At 41.6% G+C, this 26,169-nt stretch overlaps 1 protein-coding gene across 1 annotated transcript in view; it reads left to right on the top strand.

The window, feature by feature from the left end:
* The first annotated feature begins 1,752 nt into the window (after window positions 1–1,752).
* LOC127983547 (A-kinase anchor protein 7-like) overlaps window positions 1,753–26,169 on the top strand; it is a 37,061-nt gene continuing 12,644 nt past the window's right edge. Inside the window, exons 1-3 of the mRNA XM_052585736.1 lie at window positions 1,753–1,777; window positions 1,875–1,987; window positions 4,116–4,263. Of these exons, the coding sequence (XP_052441696.1) occupies window positions 1,753–1,777; window positions 1,875–1,987; window positions 4,116–4,263 (286 nt within the window). The remainder of the gene's footprint in view (window positions 1,778–1,874; window positions 1,988–4,115; window positions 4,264–26,169) is intronic.

Genomic DNA, 26,169 nt, shown 5'->3' with positions numbered 1-26,169 from the left:
TGCTGTCTTATTCAGTTTTGTATGATGTTATTGTTTTGAACATAAGTTTAACAGTTTTGATAACAGCATGTAAGCATGTGTAAACTTGCCTGTACGTACAAAGAGTTTTGGCAGTTGTTGTGTCTGACTGAGAGAAGAATTCATGAAATTTGAGAGATGTAGTCATTGAATGCATTTTGTGCCAAAGCAATGATAATTGATCCTCAGTTTAGCTCACATAGACTTCTGTTGTGCTCACTGTGTGAAGAGTTTTGAAGTAAGTATTGAGAAATGTGTCCTAGTTTCTGTAAAAAAACTGTAATATTCATAATATTTAAGTAATTCAAGCATATTGGTATTGAGAACTATTTTGCTTAAGTCCATGAATGAAAACTTACTAATTTATGCAAAGCTATTTAAAGCACCAATTTAACTCAAATGTCTTGCAGATAACAGCAGCACATATTCATGTGTGATTTAAATTATCAAAGAAATTCACACTGCATCAGCAACTACATAACTGCCTTTAAATAAAGCAACAAGCAGCACAACATCAGTGCTTCTCTGTCCAGCCTTGACTTAAACACTGGCTCTACTCTCCAGCACAGTGGTGACCCATAAACACACAACAGGAAGTTGACTGTTAGGTTTTACATTATTATATTCTTCTTGATTTTATGGTGAGATACCGGCAGCCGTGGTTGCCAGTAATCTACAATTTTATTTTATTTAATTTTTTACAGTTTTCTTCCGTAAATTATATTAACAGTATATTTCTGTTAAAAATAAATTTCACAGTGTGTTTTTCGTCATCTCACACATTTAACCCCTTTAATCCCACAGCACTTATATGTGTCCACACTAAAGAGTGTTGAAGTGACAATGAAGCAATGATGAGGTTAATGAGATAATTACGTGACTAATTAACTGAGGATTGAGCAGTAGTGATGAACACCGGTTAACAAGCAGAATCACAGAAGGAAAGAGAAACAAAAGCAGATAAACACAGCTTACAGCCAGAGATGAAATCAACTGAAAATAAAACACATAACATTTATCAAGATCTCAGCAGAAGAGGATTAAATGGCTCCAAAAAACAGCATCACCAGTATCTTCTCACTAACCAGTGTTACTTTATTTCTGTCATGTGTACAAAAGCTCCAATTGAGATTTTAGGTGTTGTTTTTTAATTTTAATTACATTTTAATTTTAAAGTCACCATAATGGCGATCAGTGTTTCGTCAAAATAGGTTAGTAAATGAGTGAAGCTGGCAATGCTGTTTGTGGAGTTGTGTAATCCTCCTCTGCTGATTTATTTTGGTTAATTTCATCTAAGGCTGTGACTGGAAGTCATTTGTAGTTTTGTTTCTTGTTCTTTCCTTCAGTAATTCTGCCAGTTAACAGCTGTTGATCAGTGTCTGAATTCACTCATTTGTTTTCAATCACTCTGTCTAGTGGACTATATTGTGAACTAATGTAGGGACTAGTGACTGAGGATGTAGGGTGTGATTTAAGGACATTTATAAAAGTAATGCCTTACTTTACTAGTTACTTGAAAAGTAATCTGATTTCCACTATTCCAGTGCTTCTATTATTGGCTTAATCAGATTGATATGACAGTGAGAGGAACTAATACTGGCTGATAATTACATGAGCACAGTATTTTAGATGATTACAGAAAACCCCAGTGAAATGTGTTGAGGGTTTAGATGCACAGAGATCCTGAGAGCTCGGGCTGTTAACGGTCTCTCTCTCTCTCTCTCTGTATTGATTATGGTCTTGTCTTACATTGAGGACAGTGGAGTAGGCTCGGCCCAGCCGCGGAGGCTGTAAATAGACTATCCCAGGATGCATCTGTCTGTCTGAGGCTCTGAGTGTTGTTTCTCTCCATCCAGAGAGCATCAGGGAGGCGTTTGAGGAGCGGGGCATCGCTTCTGGAGATGACAAAGCATTCAAATCTCATCTGATATTTCTCAAACTCTCTGGAGCACCTAAACTACACAAGCAGGTGAGGAGGACTTGTGTGTGTGTGTGTGTGTGTGTGCTGAAGAAGGAGGATGTGTTTGATTTATCTAATCATAAGCAAATACTAAAGAGTCTGTCAGTTGCATTATGGAAACTGAGTTTGACATCTTACTCTTTCGTTTTCACATAAACAGAGTTCTTCTGAATGAGACCTGAAGCATTTAAGCTGTTTTTACCACAGCACAACAACAATGATCAGTAGATAATTATGTATTTGTGATAATCATGACAAACTATTCCTTATTCAAATAATATTGTCTATCTGTAGATAATTAGACTGAATAAGTTCATCCATTTATTTGTGCAGTCACAGGGTGTGAATGATTTGAGTAAAACATCAGCTTTGATCACAGGAATAAATTACTGTTTAATAGATATTTACATAGAAAACAGCTGTTTGAAATAATAATAATTCACAGTTTTTTGTGTATTTTCAATCAAATACGTAGTGTTGTTGAGCAGAAGTGTTTGTGATTGCATGAGTCAGGTGTTGAGGTTAATGCTATCTGTTCAGACAGTGAGGGCTGAGACCTGACGCCAGATCTTCTCATCAGTCCACCACAATCACATCAAACACACATTACACAGCGTTAATCTTTCCACAACCCACCAGACACTTTACAGAGCACTCCTCAATCTCATGTGCTTCCACGTCCACTTTCTATCAAACAGAGACGTAAATGTTCACGCTGCTCTTCTCCATGTAAAGAAAGAGACTGGTGCTGAAAAGATGGAACAAAACTCTCTATTTGTTCATGAAGAAAGAAGATGGAATATGTGTGTGTGTGTGTGTGTGTGTGTGTGTGTGTGTAACCCCTTTCAAACTGCACATCGGACCCGGCATATTTCCGGAACATTGTCGGGTCGCCTTCTGTGTGAAAGCAACCACGTCCCGGGATTGATTCAGGCATTGAACCCGGGTCGGGGACCTTGTAACATTGCCGGGTTCAACCCGGGACGAGCGCTGTGTGAACAAAAGCCAGATCTAATGCCATGTCGAAGTGATGACACACGCTATCACTCTTTTACCGGCTGTTTTGAAGGAAGATCAACATTCGGGATTAAAACATATGTGCAAACTGTAATGAAGCAGAGATCAGTTAGTTCCTCACTTTCCGCGCTGACGCAGAGATCGTTCGCTTGCTTCAGTGAAAGTATAATGTCATGCACTGATGTCACGTGTCGTTACGGGATCTTTACGGGTTGTGTGTGAAAGCACGCACATATACCAGGTCATCACTGGCAGTGTGAAAGTGAAAAATCTAGCGACCCGGGAACAATTGCTGGAACACTTTACCCCTGTATTTGCCGGAATCGCAGTGTGAAAGGGGCTTGTGTGTGTGAGTGTGAGTGTGTGTGTGTGTGAGAGAGAGAGGGTTGACTGAGTGTGTGCTGAAGAAGGAGGATGTGTTTGATTTCTCTAATCATAAGCAAATAATACAGATTCTGTCAGCTGCATTATGGAAATTAAGTTCAAGTTTTTCTGTTTCTCTCTGTTTGTCTATGAAGAAATAACCTGGAATTACATTAGCTGAGCTCTTCTTTTAATTGTGTGTGTGTGTGTTATATAAGGACACAACTCTGTATAATGACATGGGTATGACACAGGTATTACAAGGAGAGGGTGACTTATGAGGACATAAGCCATGTCACTATTTTTCAAAACACTTATAAATCATACAGAATGAGTTTTTTTGAGAAAGTAAAAATGCATAAAGTTTCCTGTGAGGGTTAGGGTTAGGTGTAGGGTTGGTGAAGGACCATAGAATATACAGTTTCTACAGAATAAAAACCATTACACCTATGGGATGAACACACTTTACACAAAAACAAACGTGTGTGTGTGAGTGTGTGTGTGCGTGCGTGCGGGCTAGTGAGTGTGTGTGTGTGTGTGTGTACGTGACAGACAGACAGTACAGCGGGTGGATGCTTCTTCTTCATGTGGAGGACACAGATTGGAGGCGCGTAATCTTCCCACAGGACACACTTCCTGCTGAGGTTATCGGCCTCGACAGACGCTTCCACCCCTACTGTACTCTCTCTTCTCTCGCCCGTCCTTCTGTTTGCTCTAGACATACTGTGTGCTGTGTGACGTGTGTGTGTCTTCGCAGGGCATTAAGAAGCTGCATCTGACGCTGTTCTCTGAGTTCGAGGGCCGTGTGTTTGGAGACGAATGCGTGTGTAGAGTAGACCTGTGCTCCATGCTGAAGAAAAAGAGTGCAGATGGATACTACCACCGAGAGAAGAGCGTCAGCTTCAGTGAGTAAACCTTCAGCATGCTCTCACAGACAGTTTGCACTATGAAGAAGATCAGTAATGTGTGAACCAGTGCTTCTGGACTGAGTGGACCGCCTTTGAAAGAGGAGAAGAACACTTCTCATATACAGTATTCACTTGTGTTGTTTAGATCGCTCTGTCTGCTCTTCTCCTCACATCAGTTCTCATGTTTGCTCTGGATCCTGAAGTAAAGTCAGTTCAGAAGCACTGCTGTGGAGCACATCTAGGTTTCTGCTTTGTAATTTGGGCTCAGGTTTGATGAGACACTACAGGCAAAACCATTGTTTCTCTGTTGTTGTTGTTTTGTAAGATGTTTTTCTATTTTGCATCCATAAGGTGTTTTTTGGGCTAGGGCAAATAAAACATTCAAAATACACATTTAGGTGTTTATTTTATTGCACTTTATCCTGCAAAGCTCCTGAGATACTCTGCTCAAGTGCACCGAGGGCAACAGAGGATGTTCCACCAAATGTTGATTTCATTCAGTTAATAGAAGTTCATTGATAAATAACATTTATTCATTGATGACATTATTTGTGACAGCATCCTCATTTTACAAAATTTTTACACAAGTGCCTGAAACTTTTAACAGTACTGTAGTTTAGCAGGAAGGTTTCTTGAAGCGTCTTGGAGACTCAGTTCTTCTGGATTGAGTCTGTCTCAGTTTGTGGAGTGGTGTATCACACAATCATGATGCCACACCCTGTTTTTATAACATCAAATAATTTAACTAAAAGTGAACTTAGTAGCAAAGTGAAAACTTGAACGTGCATTAGCGTGATACCTGAAATGACAAAAAACATCTTTGGAAAACTGTATTTGAAGTGTCATATAATTTTTAGTTTGGCTCAATGTTTACATGGAGAGGGTGATCAGATTTTATCAGTAATATCATTATGTTGCCACTAGATGCCTGTATAGCCCTATGTAACAATCCCTAGTAGCATTGCACATAATTTACACATACATTAATTTGATTCTGGATTTGGATATATGTTTCGATGTGATATGGCTACTTTTTGCATTTACATTTTTTTGTTCAATTATTTTGTTGTTGTTGCTTGACACAATGATTTGAAGTGTCAGTTCTTGCATTATTATTTCAGTCAACCCTATAAAACCCTTTGTTACTCCAAACAACATATAAAAGCCTGATCGGTGCAATAAAAGTAATCAATGCAGCTACTTAAACCTTTGTTACTCATAAATGTGTGAACTTCCCCTTTAAATAACACAACGCTCTGTCCTCTAAGTGAGTGATGTTGTTCTCATTAAAGGGTTAGTTCACCCAAGTAGCAAAATAATGTCATTAATTACTCACCCTCATGTCGTTCCAAACCCGTCAGACCTCCGTTCATCTTCGGAACACAGTTTAAGATATTTTAGATTTAGTCCGAGAGCTCTCAGTCCCTCCATTGAAGCTGTGTGTACGGTCTACTGTCCATGTCCAGAAAGGTAAGAAAAACATCATCAAAGTAGTCCATGTGACATCAGAGGGTCAGTTAGAATATTGTGAAGCATCGAAAATACATTTTGGTCCAAAAATTGCAAAAACTATGACTTTATTCAGCATTGTCTTCTCTTCCGTGTCTGCTGTGAGAGAGTTCAAAACAAAGCAGTTTGTGATATCCGGTTCGCGAACGAATCACTCGATGTAACCGGATCTTTTTGAACCAGTTCACCAAATCGAACTGAATCGTTTGAAACGGGTTGTGTCTCCAATATGCATTAATCCACAAATGACTTAAGCTGTTAACTTTTTTAATGTGGCTGACACTCCCTGTTCACGTTCATGAGTCAAGAACCGTTTCTGTCTAGACGTGTCCGATCCGAGAACAAGGGGATGATGATTCAGCTGCGCATGTGTGATTCAGCGTGAAGCAGACTGACACACAGAGCGTCTGAACCAAACTGATTCTTTTGGTGATTCTGTGCTAATTATTATTGTGCTTATTGTGATGCCCAGTGGCTTTTTTCTGCCTTGTGTGTGTTTGTGTTTTGATTGCTTGCAGGTGGAAGTTGATTGTGGTGTAATTGGAGGCACCGGATTCTGGATGTTTGCTCCCTATAAAGACTGCTGCCTGTTGGTGGCAGGGGAGACTGGATTTGGTGGCAGACTGGCAGTCCTAGCACTTTGTCTTAATGTTGGTTAATGGCATGATTGTAAAAGAAATGGAGAGGTTTTGGCAATGAATGTATTTCATCTTCTCCTTATTTGTTGTGATCCTTTGTGTTCGCAACAAATGGGGGCTCATCCGGGATGTTTGGTTTTGATTTGGAATTGTATTTTTTTTTTTTTTTTTTGTTATTGGCCTGGCAGCAGGATTGGTAAGTTTGTTTTGGATTGTTTAAATTGGTAGGAGAGATGAGTAAATTTTTTAGGCTTATATGTTTTTTTCAACTGCTCACAGCTGTAGCTTATTTAGTGGGAACCCTTGAGTTTTGGCTTCACTATTAGGATTTAGCGGCATGTCCTTTTTGGGCATGTTGAATTTTTTTGGTTTTAGTTTATTATTTTTGAGCAGATCGGTGGTTAGAGCTAAGTCTCGGGAGCACGCCGAGGTTTAAGGGAATCGCCAATTTAATTCGTTGTTCTTCTCGACTTGCGGTATCAGGTGCATAAAAACCCGCCACTGTATGCTTGAAGATTAGGGTCTACTTAGTTTACTTTTTAGGGAGGGTGTGAAGTTGAATCTCTAGGGTATCCTTTAGTGATGATTTTGCAGTTAGTGAGTATGTAGTAGATTTTAAGTGTATGTTTTTATGGAATTGTGAAGGTATATTTTTTTTAAGTATGACATCGATTGAAGTTAGTGATTTTTTTGGAAATCCGTCTGAGCAGGTTCTTAATTTATTAACGAAAGATCAATTGATTGAAGTCTCAGCACATTACGATGTTAACCTTTCTACGAATGATAAAAAGTTAAAAATGGAGATAGAGAAACGAAAATTGGAACAGGAGACCGTATTTGCACAGCAGGATTTGGAAAGAAGGAAATTAGATTTGGAACAACAGCGGCTTAACCTCATGAAAGAAGGTAGGATGCAAATGTTTGGTGACAGTGTTGTGGAAGAAAGTGACCTGTTTTCTGCTAAGTTTAATGTGGCAGCAAATTTGCGATTGATGCCTTCATTTAATGAGGATGATGTGGATTCGTTTTTCGTGTTATTTGACCGGGTTGCTGATAAATAAAAATGGCCTGAAACTGAGCGCACCTTTAATGTTGCAATGTGTTTTGACAGGTAAGGCGCAAAGAGTTTATTCTGCATTGAGCGGGGCTGAGAGTCAGAATTATAAGAAGGTTAAGTTAAAGATACTGTTCTTAAGGCATATGAAATGATTCCAGAGGCATATCGCCAGAAGTTTCGTGGGCTTAACCCTTTCGAGTCGATTAACGCATATATGCGTTTTGAGTCATTTTCTCCTGATAACCCCGAAAAGAACTTAAATTACACTTTCAGTTTTAATCGTACAGATAAGAGCAATACATCAATCGAATTTGTAAAGGGTCTACTTTTTTTTGGATACAGACATAATTACAACAAAACTTTGTGCACTTATACAATAAAGATAACAAACAAGGTGTGCTGTCTGCAGCCTTTGTCTGCGCTGATCTTCTTTGACAATCACATCATTAAAATGAAGTGTAACTCCTTGAATACTCAACGAAGAGACATGAAAGCTAATATCTATAGAAAGCTTGACATGTCTATTTTTAAACTAAACAAGTGCCGCAGAAAACAGATATTCTGTGATAAAGTAATCCATATGAAAACAACACGATGTCTATTTTTCATGTCTCCCTTCATTATATCTAATGTGACCACGCCCCCGCGCTTAAGGCGCTATTCAGATTCAAACTGAAGCGCGGCTTGAATACACCCACACAGAAGAAAAAGCAGCCAGACTGTTCAAGTTTTTTTATTTTACTGTTTGCTTCGCGATGAGAGGAATAAGACATAAATCACCCCAAAAAGATGTGATGTGGTTGAGGATTTGAGAAATGGATTTCCTCAGAAAAAAAAAGAATGAAGCACTTTATTCAACAGAGATCATAAACATGAGTAAGTCTCTTTTTATTTATTTATATACTTGTACTAGTTTTCACACAACGTGTAAACATTTTACTAGTAAGACTTTTTCCAAAGACTTTTTCCAAACTATAATTCCTGACTAAATGTATAATCAAGTGAAACATTATGAAGTTTCAATAACAATATACAATACTATACCATTCAAAAGCTTGAATATAAATGTAACAAATAGATAACTGTAACAAATTTAAAAACAATGCTTTTCTTTCAATTGATTCCCCCTAAAAACCCAGAAAAATATTCTAAGCTCTTTTCAACATTAATAATAATGATAATAATAATAACAATAAATGTTTTTTGTAGAAAATAAGATTGTTAAAAGGATTTCTGAAGGATTGTGTGACTGGAGTAATGATGCCAAACAATTTGTTTGAAAGTCAGCTTTGATTGTTTATAATAAAGTGTTTGACTGCTCCCCCAAGTTGATATTAAATTATGTTGTGGGATAATTAAATATATACTTAATAAACTACAAACATAAAATTATATACTTTTATTTTGTTCTCACATTCTTTCTTGTAACTCCTCACTCACAGTGGCACAGCTGACTGAAAGGCTCACTATGCAGCTCATTATGCGGCCCTTTGTCTTCTCAGGTGTAAATCACAATGATATTCATGGTAGTTGACGCCTACTCACATATGACTTTTACCAACAAAAAGTGTTAGAAAATTTAAATCAATATATTGTTTTCTGTAAATTAGTAAACAAGATGATTTTCACATAATTTAGAAAGAAAAATTCTAGGCTACATGCTCCAGTTCTCAAAAATCCCAGGAACCATTGTTCTTTATGTGTTTTATGGCCTTTTCAAGTGTTTTAACATTTTTAGTTTTTCACTTACCACTCATAATATTTTTTTTCTCAAAAACACAATCATGTACATACATGCATTTCACATATTATTATAGCCCAGTTTTTGCTGATTACAGTGAGATTAGACTTTACCCATTTAGATATTTATAAGAACCTGAAAAAAACACAAATGTCAGGGCATGACAAAACTTCTCCAGGCCCAAAAATACCCTTAGACTCCAGAGGGTTAAAAAACGTTTTACTCAAACACACGTCGAATTCGTGCCTGAATTAGAGTTATGTTTCACACGTTGGTGTACTGCTTCGGCTGTTGAATCATTCAAGGATTTGATCAATTTATTAGTTTTAGAACAGTTTAAGAATATGCTTCCTAGTCAAACGGCTATGTATATTGCAGAGCGTAAGGTGTTAACCGCAGCTGAGGCAGCAGTTTTGGCTGATGAATATGAGTTAATCCATAAATCCTGTTTTGATGCTGGCCGGTTGGAAAATGAACACGCAGGTAAAAATGTTGTAACGTCGATTCAATCTCCAAATATGTAAATTATTCCACGTTATGTAAATACAAAATTTGCTGGTAAACCTGAATTTTCGCTAATTTGTAATTATTGCCTTGGTCATGGTCACTGGAAAAAAGATTGCCCGATACTTAAGGCAAAAGATTGCAATCGTTATAGCTTGTCCAATCCATTGGCGGCCGCTGTTTCCATGAAAGGTGGTTTAGAGCTCGCAGGTGTGCCCCATGTTGAAAAGACCATCAGTGCAAATTCTGGATTTTCACCTTTTGTTTCTGAGGGCTACGTGTCACTTCCGCAGGGGGAGAAAGTTCCGGTGAAAATTTTGCGAGATACTGGTGCCTCTGCTTAGTTTATTTTGGAATCGGTATTGCCTTTTTCAAATGAAACCTTTACGGGTGGATCATTGTTGATTTGCGGAATAGGTCTGACTAAAATGTCTGTACCTTTACACAAGGTTTGTCTGTATTCTCATTTAATTCAAGGTGAAGTCGAATTGGGTGTGAGACCAGCTCTTCCAGAGGAAGGAATATCTGTCATTCTGGGGAATAATCTGGCAGGAGAGCGGGTTTGGAGTGACGTGCCATCACCTTTGATTGTTACATCTAAACCTGTTTCTACTGGGGATATAGATGAGAGTATGCAGAGTTTATCTGATGTTTTTTCAGCATGTGTGGTTACGCGTGCCGCTAGTCGAACAGCTGCAACCAGAAAGAGTGCAAACTGTCTGTGGTGGATGGAGGCATCATGTGGCCACAGACTCTTCTTTCTGTGTCTCCGGGTGAGTTGATTAAGGAGCAAAAGGCGGATTTACCTTAAATGCGTTATTTTCACAGGTAATGTCTGACGAAAATGCTGCACAGGGTTATTTTGTTCGTGATGGGATTCTGATAAGGAAATGGACACCTCAAGCTAAAGCTTTCCTGAAGGAGTCAATTGTACAAGTAGTGGTTCCAACGCAATTTCGTTTGATGGTGTTAAAACTTGCTCATGATGACTTTTCGGGACATCTTGGAGTGAAAAAGACTTACGATCATGTTACGCGCATTTTTTTTTTTTTGGCCTCACTTAAAACGTGATGTATCTAAATATATTCGAACATGTCATACTTGTCAGGTGTGAGGTAAGCCTAACCAGAATCCAAGGCCGGCTCCTTTGCTACCGATTCCTGCAGTGTCTGAACCATTTAACCATCTAATTGTAGACTTTATCGGACCATTGCCTTGTTCTAAATCTGGCAGTGAATATTTGTTGACCATTATGTGTCATGTTACTCGGTATCCTGCTGCATTTGCGTTACGATCAATCACGACAAAGTCTGTGATAAAAGGATTGACCCAATTCATTTCGGTTTTTGGGATACCTAAAATTATACAGTCAGGTCAGGGCTCTAATTTTACCTTTGACACGTTTGAGGAGGTATTGCGTCAACTAAAGATTAAGCATAATATATCCTCTGCATATCATCCTCAAAGTCAGGGTGCCTTAGAACGCTTTCATCAGTTTTTGAAGTCTTTGTTACGTACTTATTGTACGGAATTAGATCGAGAGTAAGTTTAGTACCATTCGTGGGCCACTGACTGTTGTGCGAGAGGGCTGGGTACATACTGAAACACCAAAAAAGTTAACGGAATACGTAGATGGTTTTAAAAGACGACTTTTTGAGGCTGTTAAATTGGCGAAGGTAAATCTGTAACGGGCACAATTAAAAATTAAACGACTGTATGATTGCAGAACGGAATACCGTTTTTTTGTGTCGGCGATCAGGTGCTGGCCTTGTTACCTGTTGTTTCATCACCATTTAAAGCCAAGTTTGCTGGTCCATATACAGTACTGCGACGGGAATCTGACGAAAACTATGTCATTAGCACACCAGAAAGAAGGTTTAAAACCCAGTTATGTCATGTGAATGTACTTAAACTGTATTATGTGCGGGAGGAACAGACATCGCCTCATAGAACAGAATCAATTGTCTTATCTGTAGATTATGGGTTAAACAATGAGTTGCCTTTAATAGATTATGAGGAAGCTATAGAGCCTGAAGACAGTGTGATGTGTCCTCGTTTAAGTAATTCAGAAACCTTGAAAAATTTGCCAACATTTTTAGATCATCTTGCTGTGGAAAAAAGTGTGGAAGTTAATTCAGGAATATTCATCTCTGTTTACCGATGTTCCTTCTCAGACGCATATAGTGCAACATGATATTGATGTGGGTGATTCCCCTCCAATACGTCAGCGCTTTTATAGAGCACCTTGGGAAAAAATAAAACATCCGGAGTCAGAGGTTAAGTATCTGCTTGATAATAATCTAGCTGTTCCATCACTGTCAAATTGGTCATCTCCTTGATTGTTGGTAAAGAAAAAGGATGGGACATCTATTCTGTACAGATTATAAAAAATTAAATGCAATCACTAAACCAGATTATTTTCCGCTACCACGTATAGAAGATTGCATGGATCAGTTGGGCACAGTGAAATATCTTAGCAAGTTTGACTTGTTAAAAGGATATTGGCAAGTCCCATTGACCGAGCGTGCTCGTGAAATCAACGCTTTTAGAGAAGTGACGAGACATTCAGCTAAGTATGGTGACCCATACTCAGAATTTGTGCTCTGCATTTAACCCATCCAAAGTGCACACACACAGAGCAGTGAACACACACACACACACACACACACACACACACACACACTTGACTTGACTTGACAGACTTTTATTGTCATTCAGTATACAACAAGTGTGTACAGAACGAAATTTCGTTTGCATAGGCCACAGTTTCAGTACAGTGTAAATGTCAATGCAACAAAGTGTTCTAAGTGTTCAACAGTCTGATGGCTTGGGGAAAAAAACTGTTATAGAACCTGGTGGTCCTACACCGCATGCTGCGGAACCTCTTTCCGGAGGCCAGCAGAATAAACAGACCATAATGGGGGTGAGAGGAGTCGCTACAGATTTTTCTGGCCCGAGATGCACAGCGGTTCTCTGCAATGTCCTGAATGGAGGGAAGAGAAGTGCCGATGATTCTCTCTGCTGTCCTCACCACTCTTCTCATATCCTTCCAGTCAGAGGCACTACAGCCTCCACACCACACTGAGATACAGCTGGTCAAGATGCTCTCTATGGTGCTTCTGTAAAATATGGTGAGGATAGGTGGGGGCAGATGGGCTCTTCTCATCCTCCGTAGGAAGTACATCCGCTGCTGTGCCCTCTTCACCAGTGATGCAGTGTTTACAGACCAGGTAAAATCGTTTGTGATAAGCACCCCCAGAAACTTTGAAACTGCTAACCACCTCCACGGTTATGTTGTTGATGATTAGTGGAGCATGGCTGGGCTGGTTCTTCCTGAAGTCGACAATGAGTTCTTTGGTCTTGTCGACATTCAGGATCAGGCTGTTATCTCTGCACCAGCCCGCCAACTGCTCCACCTCTTCTCTGTAAGCCAGGTCCTTGTCATCCCTGATGAGGCCTACCACTGTTGTGTCACACACACACACACACACTGTGAACACACACCCAGAGCAGTGGGCAGCCATTTGTGCTGCAGCGCCCAGGGAGCAGTTGGGGGTTCGACCTAAGTCGTGGTATTGAAGGTGGAGAGAGAAGTGTACATGCACTCCCCCCACCCACAATTCCTGCCGGCCCGGGACTTGAACTCACAACCTTTCAATTGGGAGTCCGACTCTCTAACCATTAGGCCACGACTTCCCCTTTTATAACTCCAGATGGTGTATTTTCATACAACGTTATGAGTTTCGGATTGCGAAACCCACCTGCCACATTTCAACGGTTAATGAATTTTGTGGTAGTTGGGCTTGAGGGGTGTGCTGTTTACTTGGACAATTTAGTCGTGTATAGCGATTCATGGGAAGAACATCTATTTCGAATTCAGTCTTTGTTTGATCGCTTGAAAGAGGCTCATCTCACAGTGAACCTAGCAAAGTGCTCGGGCTAGAGAGACTTATTTGGGCAAGGTCGTTGTTCATGGCGTTGTTCGACCGGTGACTGCAAAAATTGAGGCAATTTTGAAGTATCCTCCACCATGTACAAAGTGGGAATTGATGCATTTCTTAGGTTTGGTGGGGTACTATAGGAGTTTTTGCAGGAATTTCTCAGAAACTGTTGCCCCATTGACTGATTTATTGAAAGCATCACGTACCTTTTTTTGGAGTTTAATCTGTCAAAACGCTTTTGAGAATGTCAAAGCGCTGTTTAGTAATGCTCCAGTGCTTGCTGCTCCTCAGTGGGATAGACCGTTCAAAATGCATGTAGATGCTAGTAAGGTAGGGGCGGGAGCTGTCCTTCTAACGGATGATGACTGGGGAGTTGAGCGTCCGGTATGTTTTTTTTTTCGAGAAAATTCTTGTCATATCAGCTGAATTATTCAGTTATTGAAAAGGAGGCATTGGCATTGGTTTGGGCGCTTCAGCATTTTGATGTGTACGTGGGAGGGGGTGGTATGACCGTTGTGATTTATTGTGACCATAACCCCCTTACGTTTTTGACGACCCTTCAGAATCCTAACCAAAGGTTGATGCGCTGGTCACTGTTCCTGCAACCTTATAATCTGGAGATCCGTCATATAAAGGGAATGGAAAATGTGTTGGCGGACGCATTTTCCCGTGCACCGGTGTCTTAAGAATTAATGTGATAATATATTGTTGTGTTTGTCATTCGTGTTGTTCTTCCTAGGTCCCCGTTGTGGTGGTGTTGCAGTTTAGGAGATGTTTTCGGATATGACGTTGAACTGACATTCATGTTTCATCACGCAGGGTGATTATGGGGGTAAACTTTGAACTTAATTCTTAAAGTTTATTTTATGGGGGAGGGTGTGACGCCCAGCAGCTTTTTTCTGCCTTGTGTGTGTTTGTGTTTTGATTGCTTGCAGGTGGAAGTTGATTGTGGTGTAATTGGAGGCACCGGTTTCTGGGTGTTTGCTCCCTATAAAGACTGCTGCCTGTTGGTGGCTGGGGAGACGGGATTTGGTGGCAGACTGGCAGTCCTAGCACTTTGTCTTAATGTTGGTTAATGGCATGATTGTAAAATAAATGGAGAGGTTTTGGCAACGAATGTATTTCGTCTTCTCCTTATTTTTTTTTTGATCCTTTGTGTTCACAATTGTTATGAGCACATGTAAACCGAAAGCTTGAATCAAGGGCAATCATTGCAAATGACGCCATTACGTTGAGCGCAAAAGAACCGGTGAACTGTTTTCTTCAACTGGTTTATTGAATCGAACTGTCCGAAAGAAAGTTAGGTTACTGACATATCCCCGGTTCTCTGATAACCCAGCTGCATCCAGATTTAGCCTCTCACATGCCAGGCCCAGAGAGCTAGTTTCTGAGGGGAAGGGTGAAATATTTCCCCCTGTGCTTGTGAGAGGAGTTCCCTGCGTGCTGGTAATGGCCATGGCTGGTTGTAGAGCAATTGCGCAATCTCCGCCACCCAAAGTCTCCCTGGCCAGTATGGCGCAATCAGAATCATTACATGTTTTCAATCCCAAACCCTTAATAGAGTCGGCTCGATCAGGCTCAAATGGAGGGAAAGCATAAAGTAACAAGTCTGACCAATCGTAGGCTAGAGCATCCACGCCCAACGGTGCATCGTTGCCCACCAGAGAGAAGAACAGGGGACATTGCGCGTCTGTGCGCGATGCTAAGAGATCTACAGCGGCCTAGACGAATGTCTGCCACGCCATGATCATAACTTCGGGGCGGAGTCTCCACTCCCCGTACAAAGGATTCCCTCTGGACAGTAAGTCTGCTCCCCTGTTCATTATTCCTCGAATATGCGTCATGCGTAATGACAGGAGGTTCCTGCTGCTCCACATAATCAGGTCTTTCGCTAACAAATGGAGCTTGTGAGAACTCACTCTTCACTGTCGGCTTATGTAGGGTATCACCTTTGTATTGTCTGTCATGACCAATACATGATCATTCTTGAGAAAAAGCACAAAATGTCTCAGAGCTAGAAACCCTGTAAGTAGTTCTAGAAAATGTATGTGCTTCTCTCTCAGTGCCGAAGACCAAACTCCCCTCACTGTTCTGCCCTCAAACACTGCCCCCCAGCCCGTGAGAGATGCATCTGTTGTCACCACTTTCCTCAATAGTACAGGACCCAGAGGACATCCTGTCCTGAGAAAAGAAGGGGCTCTCCAATGACAGAGATCGCTCTTACTCTGCAGCTGAGACGGCTAGTGGGGCAAATGCCCTGTGATGCTGTCCAGTTTTGAAAATCTCATTCTCAGCAGTCCCATGGGAACCACTGACACTGTTGAGGCCATTAGACCCAGTAGTCGAAGACACATTCAGAAAGAGACTAAACTCTCTCGTTGAAAGAGGTAAAGGCAGTTGAGAAATGTTTTGATGCGCTCTTCTCATAGGAACGCTTGAAACCTCACTGAAATCAATCTGAGACCCAAGTAGATTATTTCCTGTGAAGGAATTAGACAACTTTTTGTTTGGTTTATCTTGAAACCTAATCTCTCCAGATGCGTCACTAGTCTGTGTGTATCACTCTCTGCTTGATACGGAGACGGTGCGCAGATGAGCAGATCATCCAGATATGATGAAACTCTGACTCCTCCGTTCCTTAACGGTGTCAGAGCCGCTTCCACCAGGTGAACATGTGCCATTTTCCCGTGAACACTGGACTTTGAACTTCCAACACGAACACTTTGCACATTTAAATTCCTTCTCCGTTTCCCCGCAGGAGGGAGAAAGGAATCATTTTGAAGGGATGGGACAGAGAAACCCTGAGTGCTTTCTCCAAACCCTTCTTGTTGCCAAACTGATGTCTCAGGTCGACCGCCTCTTTGTGTTCCGCTGAGAGGGGGCCGACCGGTGTTTCGCTGCGAACGATTGTTTCGGTTTCATGAAACCAGGCTTTGACTGGGGGCCCGCACTTCCCGGCTGTTGTGGCGGAGCAGGACGGGAAGGTTGATAATCCGAATGACCTCTTCTACCTGAAGGCCTGAAATTCGGACGGCTTGGTTGATAAGGACGAGCTGCCAACTTTCTGGGGAGACAGACCTCAAATGCTTCTCCCTCTTTTTTCTGCAGGTCACATTGCTGACGCATAGCTGTTACCGTCGTGCCGAACATGGCCTTCGGATCAATAGGGTCATCCAAAAACTCTGTCAGAGAGGCCTGACAAACCCAGCCATAGCGATCTCTCTCCCACAACCACTAAGCCCATACTCCCGCCACACAACCCGGGATGGCTGGAATAAACTGCCTTGCTGGATGGAGACGTGACGGAAGTCTCTTTCCGTCATACAAGTCTCTTTCAACTCCTTAATCTGCTGGTTGGGGTGGCCAGTCGATTGTCAGTCTAGCCTCTGCCTTGCGACAGACCTCGAGAAGATCTGTATCCGTCTGCACAGGGGAAGGTAAGCTCTTATCCTGTGCACTCGGCGGACGCGACTGCATTAGGAGAAGAATAGCATCTTCATCATCTTCATCCTTGTCCTCGGGTGGTCGACAAAACTTTGTCATCGTCATCTTCCTGTCCCGCTAAAGGATCTTCAAACAGCGGGGGAAGGAAAGGTGACACCTTCTCCATCATCTCACCCCAGGCGCTGGAGGCCTGTGGACAATCCATTGGTTCCTCTCTGGGTTGAGCAGAGAGGCATGGGTCCGACTTCCCAGTAACTGCAACATGAAGCCTTCGCTCTCGGGTTTTGACCGAGAATGTTGCACAGTGGGGACAGCCCTCAGGGTCGGTCAATGCTGTCTGAGCGTGTTTAGCACCCAAGTAGGTAATGCCGAGACCGTGTGAATCCACATTCCGCACGCACATGGATGAGGAGGACGACCCTTTCCTCCGGGGCTCTTTTGCAGTGGCCATGAAGCCTGCACTCTCTTCGTACGGTAAGCCCACCACAACATGATAACTAGTACGGAGCTGTGCTGCGACAGAGAGCTCTTTTCCTACTTTTTTTGGTATGTGCTGAGGTGTGGTCCCATAGTGAGATACCAAATGAATGTTAGAAAGAGAACTACTGGTGATCCGAAAACTGATGCAACTGGTTCTTGACTCGTGAACGAGTCAGTCTGTTTTTCGTTACCTGGCTCGGCTCTGTGTTCATCTTCAGTTCTCTCTTCACAGCAGTTCAGTCAGTGTACTGTTTGAGTAATTGAATTACTCCGGGATATTGGTTTGTCTTAACTCAGAGGGAGTGTCACATTAAAAAAGTTAACAGCTTAAATCATTTGTGGATTAATGCGTATTGGAGACGAGAACCGTTTAAAACAATTCAGTTCGCTTTGGTGAACTGGTTCAAGAAGATCCGGTTACATCGAATGACTTGTTCGCGAACCGGATATCACAAACTGCTTTGTTTTGAACTCTCTCTCACAACAGACACGGAAGAGAAGACAATGCTGAATAAAGTCATAGTTTTTGATATTTTTGGACCAAAATGTATTTTCGATGCTTCAATAAATTCTAACTGACCCACTGATGTCACATGGATTACTTTGATTATGTTTTTCTTACCTTTCTGGACATGGACAGTAGACCGTACACAGTTTTAATGGAGGGACTGAGAGCTCTCGGACTAAATCTAAAATATCTTAAACTGTGTTCCGAAGATAAACTGAGGTCTGATGGAGTTATTAATTACATAATTATGCTATTTGGGTGAACTAACCCTTTAAGTGCTGTTAGAAGTGATTTAACTGATTCAGCATTTCGACACCTCGGTGTGATCCATTAATCTTGATAAAGAGGTTTTAATAATTAGTTTTTTGATCTCATGAAGTAGCAAATTTTATTATACCAATATTTTTTAATTGGCTGTTAAAGTTTATATGGGAATATTACATGACACACTGATAGTTAACAGTGCTTTGGCGCAAAAAAAATGCAAAAGGGCCTAGTCTTGCCAAAGCCCTTTGCTTGATCTTCTGCTGCTGGTTGATGTCTAGTACTACCTGCTTCTTCATGAGGCCATTAGTGAGCCTTTTACTTGTTTTAAGTTATTGTCTTTTAAGTTTTTTTTATTGTAGTTTTGAATACAAATTAGGTCATCTGTGTGATTCAAGTAGATCCGATGAGTTGAAAACTCTTGCTACTTCATACTACAATATAAAATAATGCTGAATTTTGACAATGGAAATGGTAAATGAGACAATGACTGATCCTCTGCTGCTAGCTAGTGGTCATAATGAGAATCATGGCATTGATTTTAATAGTAATGTTTTTCTACCAGGTCAAATCTTAGCAGAAATCTTCAACTTAGCATGGCCAATATTCCATAAATTATCTCTATAAGTAAAAATGAAAAAGAAAAAACAGGTGTTCTTTAAAGAAAAATTTGCAAAAATATGAATAACTCTGGGGCAAATAAATAATATGTTATGTTACACACTCCCTCTTAGCCTAAAATTAAGTTTTGATATATTTACGGTAGGAAATTTACAAAATATATTCATGGAACATGATCTTTACTCAATATCCTAATGATTTTTGGCATTTAAAAAAAAGTTGATAATTTTGACCCATGTCTATTGCTATTGCTTCTGTGTTACAGGCACACATCTGAGCTTATTTTGTTCTCTTCAGTTGATCCTGTTAGGAAGGGTTTGTGTGATGTCACACATGATGACACTAGAGGTCAGTGTGGACTCATCTCAAACCCTCTGTGCTAGTTTATTACACTATTCTGTATTCTATTCTGACTCTGTATAAAAACACCAGTTGTGTATGATTGTGAAGTAATGTGTGCTTTGCTTTGTTATGCTGACTGTTGAGGTTTTGAGCAGTAATGGACTAATAATGTGTACAGTTTTGTATCTTTGGGTAAGCATAAGAGACAATTCATTAAACCAAACTTAGTACGTACAGTCTCTTTCATTCCAAAAGTAAGCCTTTCTGGAGAGACATGGATGCATTCAACATGCAGATACAAATGCATAAATAATGCTTTGTTTTAAACATTGAACGTTAAATACTGATGTTTTTCTAAAAACATAAAAAAAACATATAATTGAAATGATTCAAGATTCAAACAGCTGATTCATTCAGAACAAAGCGTTTGACTCTGGTAATGAGTGAGTCACTGAATCAGAAAGCTGATTCATTTCAGGAGCGAACAGCGCCTGGTGCTCAGTTAAACAGTGCTGTTATCTTTGTTTGGAACGATTTTCTTTGGCAAAAATTGAGCAACCACAGACAATATTGTGTCTAAAATGTAGGTCACTTAACACTAACTTTATTAAACTTGTATAAAATGATTATAACATTTGTTACAATGCTGATATCAGAAAAGAAAGAAAAAGCAGCATTGTGTATGATGCTCGGACACTCTTCAAGACTTTCTCTTCTCTTCTTAATCCGCCGCCTCCACCTCCTCCATCGACTCTTACAGCGGACGACTTTGCAGCTTTCTTCACAAATAAGACAAGATCCATCAGTGACCAATTCTCCACACCGCAGACTGAGGAAAACTTCACAATGACCGATGCACACTCTTTATCCTCCTTCTCCCCACTCTCAGAGATGGACGTCTCCAAAATTCTCATGTCCAATCATCCTACTACTTGTCCACTTGATCCTATCCCCACTCACCTCCTTCAAGCGATCTCTTCTTCAGTCATACCTTCACTTACTCACATTATCAACTCTTCTCTTCAATCTGGAACATTTCCCTTAGCATTCAAGCAGGCTCGGGTAAGCCCACTGCTCAAGAAACCATCTCTAAATCCAGCGCTTCTTGAAAACTACAGACCGGTATCCCTGCTTCCATTCATTGCAAAGACACTTGAGCGGGCTGTGTTCAACCAGCTTTCTATGTTCCTTGGACAGAACAACCTCCTGGACAGCAACCAATCTGGCTTCAAAAGTGGCCACTCAACTGAGACTGCTCTGCTCTCGGTTACTGAAGCCCTGCGACTAGCAAGAGCAGCTTCAAAATCCTCGGTACTCATCTTACTGGACCTGTCTGCTGCTTTTGACACTGTTAATCACAAGATTCTCCTGTCCACCCTCAGAAAGATGGGAATCTCTGGAACTGCTCTCCTGTGGGTTAAGTCCTACCTCTCTGACAGATCATTCAGTGTGTCTTGGAGGGGTGATGTTTCAAAGTCACACCACCTTGCTACTGGGGTTCCTCAAGGCTCAGTACTTGGACCACTTCTCTTCTCCATCTACATGACATCTTTAGGATCGGTCATTCAGAAGCATGGCTTTTCTTATCACTGCTATGCTGATGACACCCAACTCTACTTCTCATTCCAGCCTGATGACCCGACGGTAGCTGCTCGCATTTCAGCCTGTCTGAGTGACATTTCTAGCTGGATGAATGACCATCACCTTCAGCTTAACCTTACAAAGACTGAACTACTGGTGATTCCAGCTAACCAATTGATTCATCACAACTTCTCTATACAGCTAGGCTCGTCAACCATAACTCCTTCGAGGACAGCCAGAAACCTAGGAGTTGTGATGGATCATCAATTAAGCTTCACTGACCACATTGCTACAACGACCCGGTCCTGCAGGTTTGCCTTATACAACATTAGGAAGATTAGACCCTTCCTGTCAGAGCAAGCAACCCAACTTCTTGTCCAAGCTCTTGTTCTCTCTAGACTGGACTATTGTAATGCTCTCTTGGCGGGCCTTCCTGCATGTACTGTCAAGCCCCTGCAAATGATCCAGAATGCAGCAGCGAGGGTTGTCTTCAATGAGCCAAAAAAAGCTCATGTTACTCCTCTCCTCATCAGGTTACACTGGCTACCAGTAGCTGCTCGCATCAAATTCAAGGTACTGATGCTTGCCTACAAGACGACCACTGGCACGGCACCAACTTACCTAAACTCACTGGTTAAATCCTATGTGCCCTCAAGAAGTTTGCGTTCTGCAAGTGAACAACGCCTTGTGGTGCCATCCCAAAGAAATTCAAAATCACTCTCACGGACCTTTTCCTGGACTGTGCCCAGCTGGTGGAATGACCTCCCAATCTCAATTCGTACAGCTGAGTCTTTACTCATTTTCAAGAAACATCTAAAAACTCATCTTTTTCGCCTGCACCTAACCTACTAACACCAGTACTTTTCCTTTTCTTGTCTCTTTTTTCATTAAATAAAAAAAAAAAAAAAAAAAATTATATATACCTGGCTATGCGTTCTATACTAGACTAACTGAGACTTGTCATGGCACTTGTATTCTGTTGTTGTTCTCTTGTTGACCTGACTGCTTCTATTGTTCTCATTTGTAAGTCGCTTTGGATAAAAGCGTCTGCTAAATGATTAAATGTAAATGTAAATGTAATGATATAGATTCACTTTAAATGACCATACTATCAGTTAATATGCATGTGTATATAGCACATCCAACTGCTTTTATGAACATTTCATATAAATAGTCATGTTTGAAAGTGCTAAACTGAATATCTAAATATCAGCTTTGTTGTTGAATATGAAAATAAAGGTAGTTTGGTTTGATTACAGAGGTGTCTTTACTCATCTGAGTTAATCATCATAATTCAATCTAAAGACACAGGGATGTAGGAAATCTGGGATAAACAAGACTGCTGTTACTCAGCATTATCAGGATACTGTCAAAGCTTTCTGTTTAAATTTTACTTTGTTGTGTGTTTTTGTCCTTTTTAGTAGTATTAGTATCTTTATTTTATTATTAGCATATTTATTTTATTTTTTTATTTCATTTTCGGTTATTTTAGTACCAAGTTAAGCCATATAAAATTAGAACTGTTGCTGTGGCAACTAGCTGTAGTTTTAGCCGGAGCTCTTTTATATTTGATTTGAGTTAGCATTTATTTTGCTTCGGGTACCAAATATTTTTATGGTTTTAGGTTGTGTGTGTGTGTGTGTATGTTAATGAAGTATAAATGTCCATGGCTTGGCCCACTTCAGCTGCTAGTGTCATACAGTTTTATTTGCTGTGCCCCGTACAGCCACACCTGGGGTCTCAGATCATTTACCCTCTTGTTTATTTGAGTCAAACATCTTTAGTGCTGGAGGGGTGATGGGTAAATCTCCCTGATGTTCTCTTCTTGGTAAGCATCTTGTTTTGCAGTAACAGCACACGCCAATTTCTGTTTCTAAAAAAGTGAGGTCATAATTTCAATGCTTACATCCACATTAACACCCCCGTCTGAGATGTGCTTATAGACCAGGTTCATGTTTGTGTGGGCGGAGCCTATTTGCTGACAGAAAATGACCGCTTTATAGTGGAAAACTATGGAAGCCATGGATTAAAAGGACATTTTTTGTTTTTGATATCTCACAACTGGAGGAAAACCAGCTGGTTTAACAAAAATAAATAAATTGTTTAAAATTAAACCGAAACCATTAGCATACAGTCTCTTCCTTGGTCTTATTACATTAATCTGGCTCACACTTTGGTTTGAGGACCAATTCTCACTATTAACTATGAGTTAGCAGGATATACTTGTTAATTGTAGGTATGGGTGGGTTAAGAGATCTAAAATAAGCTCATGGAGAATATGACATTAATATCTGCTTTGTAGGGTTGCAAAAAGGTGAAAAATTTCCAGTAAATTTCTGAAATATTCAAGAAATTTTTGAAACTTTCCAGGAATTTTATTTTTATTTTTTATATATATTCCAGGGAAAGTTTCCGGAAATGTTCCAGCCCTTTGCAACCCTATTTGTAAGTACTAATATACAGCCAGTGCAGTAATTATACACATGATAGTTCATAGTGAGAATTAGACCTTAAAATAAAGTGTAATCTTAACCTGTGACTGTCAGCGCTCTGAATGTTAATTTTCAAAGCAGTAAAAACCCATTAAGAAGTATTTATTCAAAAGAAACACTTTCTGAATCTGAACTAAAATTGGTGACTTAAATATCTACAAAATAAAAGCTATTCAGACTATAATAACCCTGGAGAAGGAGCAGAACTCATGAGGAGGAGTCTTAACGAGTGTTTAATGACGTGGTGTTGCTGCAGCGGTCTCTTAATGGGGACTTCAGAAAGTTTGAACTGTGGGCTCTCTAAGTAAGATCTGTGGCATTACTCATAGTGTGAGTCAGCAGCGTGTCACATATCTCATAGACACGTCTCACATTGTGAAGTATGTGTTTCTGCATCTAAACAGATGGATATCTCCAGACAGAATCAGTCTTCTAATGACTTATTGACTGTGAACGATCAGCTGAGACAAGGAAGAAGTTCCTTTTCAGGAACTCGAGCTGCGTCGAAGCGCTTGGGGAACGTCCCTGATGAGACCGACTCTGAATATCGTGTGCAATCTGTCCAACGGAAGGGCGTGACGTCACGGAGCTGGGTGACGTAGCGACCAGGAAGCTATAAAAGCATGTGCCGTGCAGCTGGCTTCAGCTTCGCGTCTGTCATCAAGCACTCTGTGTGTGCATGTCAAAAGTCTGTCCCGTTGGTCCTATTTATTGTTGTCTGTCCCTTAGCCATTAAAAGACCGCTGATCTCCCCCTCTGCGCCACTAAACAGACCGCTTGCGCAATTGGGCGGTCTATGGCAGCCTTAGTGGCCGCGAAGAGGCATTTGTGGCTGACCCTGTCAGAGATAAAAGAAAGAGACAGAGTCTGCATCGGGCCTGTTTGGCGACACAGTCAACACTGTCGTCGACAGGTTCCAGGAGGCACGCAAACAGGCGGCGGTGTTCCAGAATTTCCTCCCTTGTCGCTCTCGTGGTGCATCTGGGCGGGAGATGACCACGCCACATACCGGCTCCTCATACCGGGAAGCGCAAAAACAGAGTGTCGCCACTCGTGTTCCCCCACGATGGGACCAAGGGCCTCAGCGACGCTCTGAGTCGGGGACTTCCAAAGCTAAAAAGCCTGATTTACGAACAGTTATCGAGGCCCGGAAGTCCTCGACGAAAAGATCCTGACGCCAGGGTCCAGAGGGTAGCCCCTACTGGGGTAGAGCGCGGTCCACCTCATTATACGGTGCCCGCCTCACCTCAGTGCCCTCAGGAGGTCGGTCTACTCCCAGTTATTTCCGCACGTGAGCGCAGCGGAGCTGGGAAGCTCGCCGCCCCTTCGGGGGCCTCTTACACCAGAGGTCAGTCTTGAGAGACTGATTACCTTACCTTAGCAGCGTGGAAACTACTGCCAAATGTATCTCATTGGGTCAGATCGGTCATCCACCACCAAAGTTCAACGGGGTTACACCGACTGTGGTCGGCCCCCGGCAGGCTCTGGTTATGGAACAAGAAGTGAATACCCTATTAAGGAAGGATGCCATCGAGGTGGTCCCTCCTCTAGACAGGGAATCCGGATTTTACAGCCGGTATTTCATAGTTCCAAAGAAGGATGGGGGGTTGCGTCCGATCTTACACTAAGTCACCTGAACCGCTCAGTTATGCCACTGAAGTTCAAAATGCTCACTGTCAAGCATGTTGTAGCTCAAATCAGATCCGAGGACTGGTTTGTCACAAAAGATCTCAAATACGCATATTTCCACATATCCATCCTTCCACAACACAGGAAGTTTCTGAGGTTCGCTTTTTCGGGGGCAAAGCTTATCAATATTGAGTACTTCCCTTCAGACTTGCACTCTCACCCCACACGTTCACGAAATGTGTAGATGCGGCTCTGGTATCCCTCCGTATGCAGGGCATCCGCATTCTAAATTATATTGACGATTGGTTGATCCTAGCTCAATCAGAGCAGATGGCAGTTCAACATAGATATGTCGTTCTCGCACACATGTGGGAGCTGGGTTTGAGACTAAATGCCAAGAAGAGTGTACTTTCTCCAGTTCAGAGAACCACCTATCTAGGCGTAGTGTGGGATTTGACCATGATGAAGTCACGTCTGTCTCCTGCTCGGATCGAGTCGATCCTCACATCAGTCGAGAGATTCAAAGAAGGCCAGTAACTCACTGTCAAACAATTCCAGAGATTGTTAGGGCTGATGGCAGCTGTGTCCAATGTGATACCTTTTGGCCTGCTGCACATGAGACCCCTACAGTGGTGGCTCAAGTCCAAGGGCTTTTCCCAGAGGGGAAATCCACTTAGAGTTATCAAGGTCACGCAGCGATGCCTTCGTGCCTTAGACATGTGGAAGAAACCTTGGTTCTTGAATCAGGGCACGGTGCTGGGAGCTCCTTGTCGCCGTGTGATGCTAGCGACAGACGCGTCCCTCACCGGTTGGGGTACGGTCATGAGTGGCCACCCTGCCTGTGGGCTGTGGAGTGGTCGCCATCTGACATGGCACATCAATTGCCTAGAGATGCTAGCAGTCTACCGAGCATTGAAATATTTCCTCCCAGACCTGAGAGGTCACCATGTGTTGGTGCGCACCGACAACACAGCGGTAGTCTCTTATATCAATCACCAGGGGGGTCTGCGTTCACGCCCCTTGTACAAGCTGGTGTACCAGATCCTCCTGTGGTCCCAGGGCAAACTCCTCTCGTTAAGAGCAGTGTATATTCCTGGGAGATTGAATGTGGGAGCAGACATACTGTCGAGGCAGGGGCCGAGGCCCGGGGAA

Source organism: Carassius gibelio, chromosome B20, assembly GCF_023724105.1.
Source record: "Carassius gibelio isolate Cgi1373 ecotype wild population from Czech Republic chromosome B20, carGib1.2-hapl.c, whole genome shotgun sequence".
In the NCBI taxonomy this organism is placed as follows: domain Eukaryota; kingdom Metazoa; phylum Chordata; class Actinopteri; order Cypriniformes; family Cyprinidae; genus Carassius; species Carassius gibelio.
Note: the sequence above shows the minus strand (reverse complement) of the source record. Positions and strands in the feature narration are given on the sequence as shown.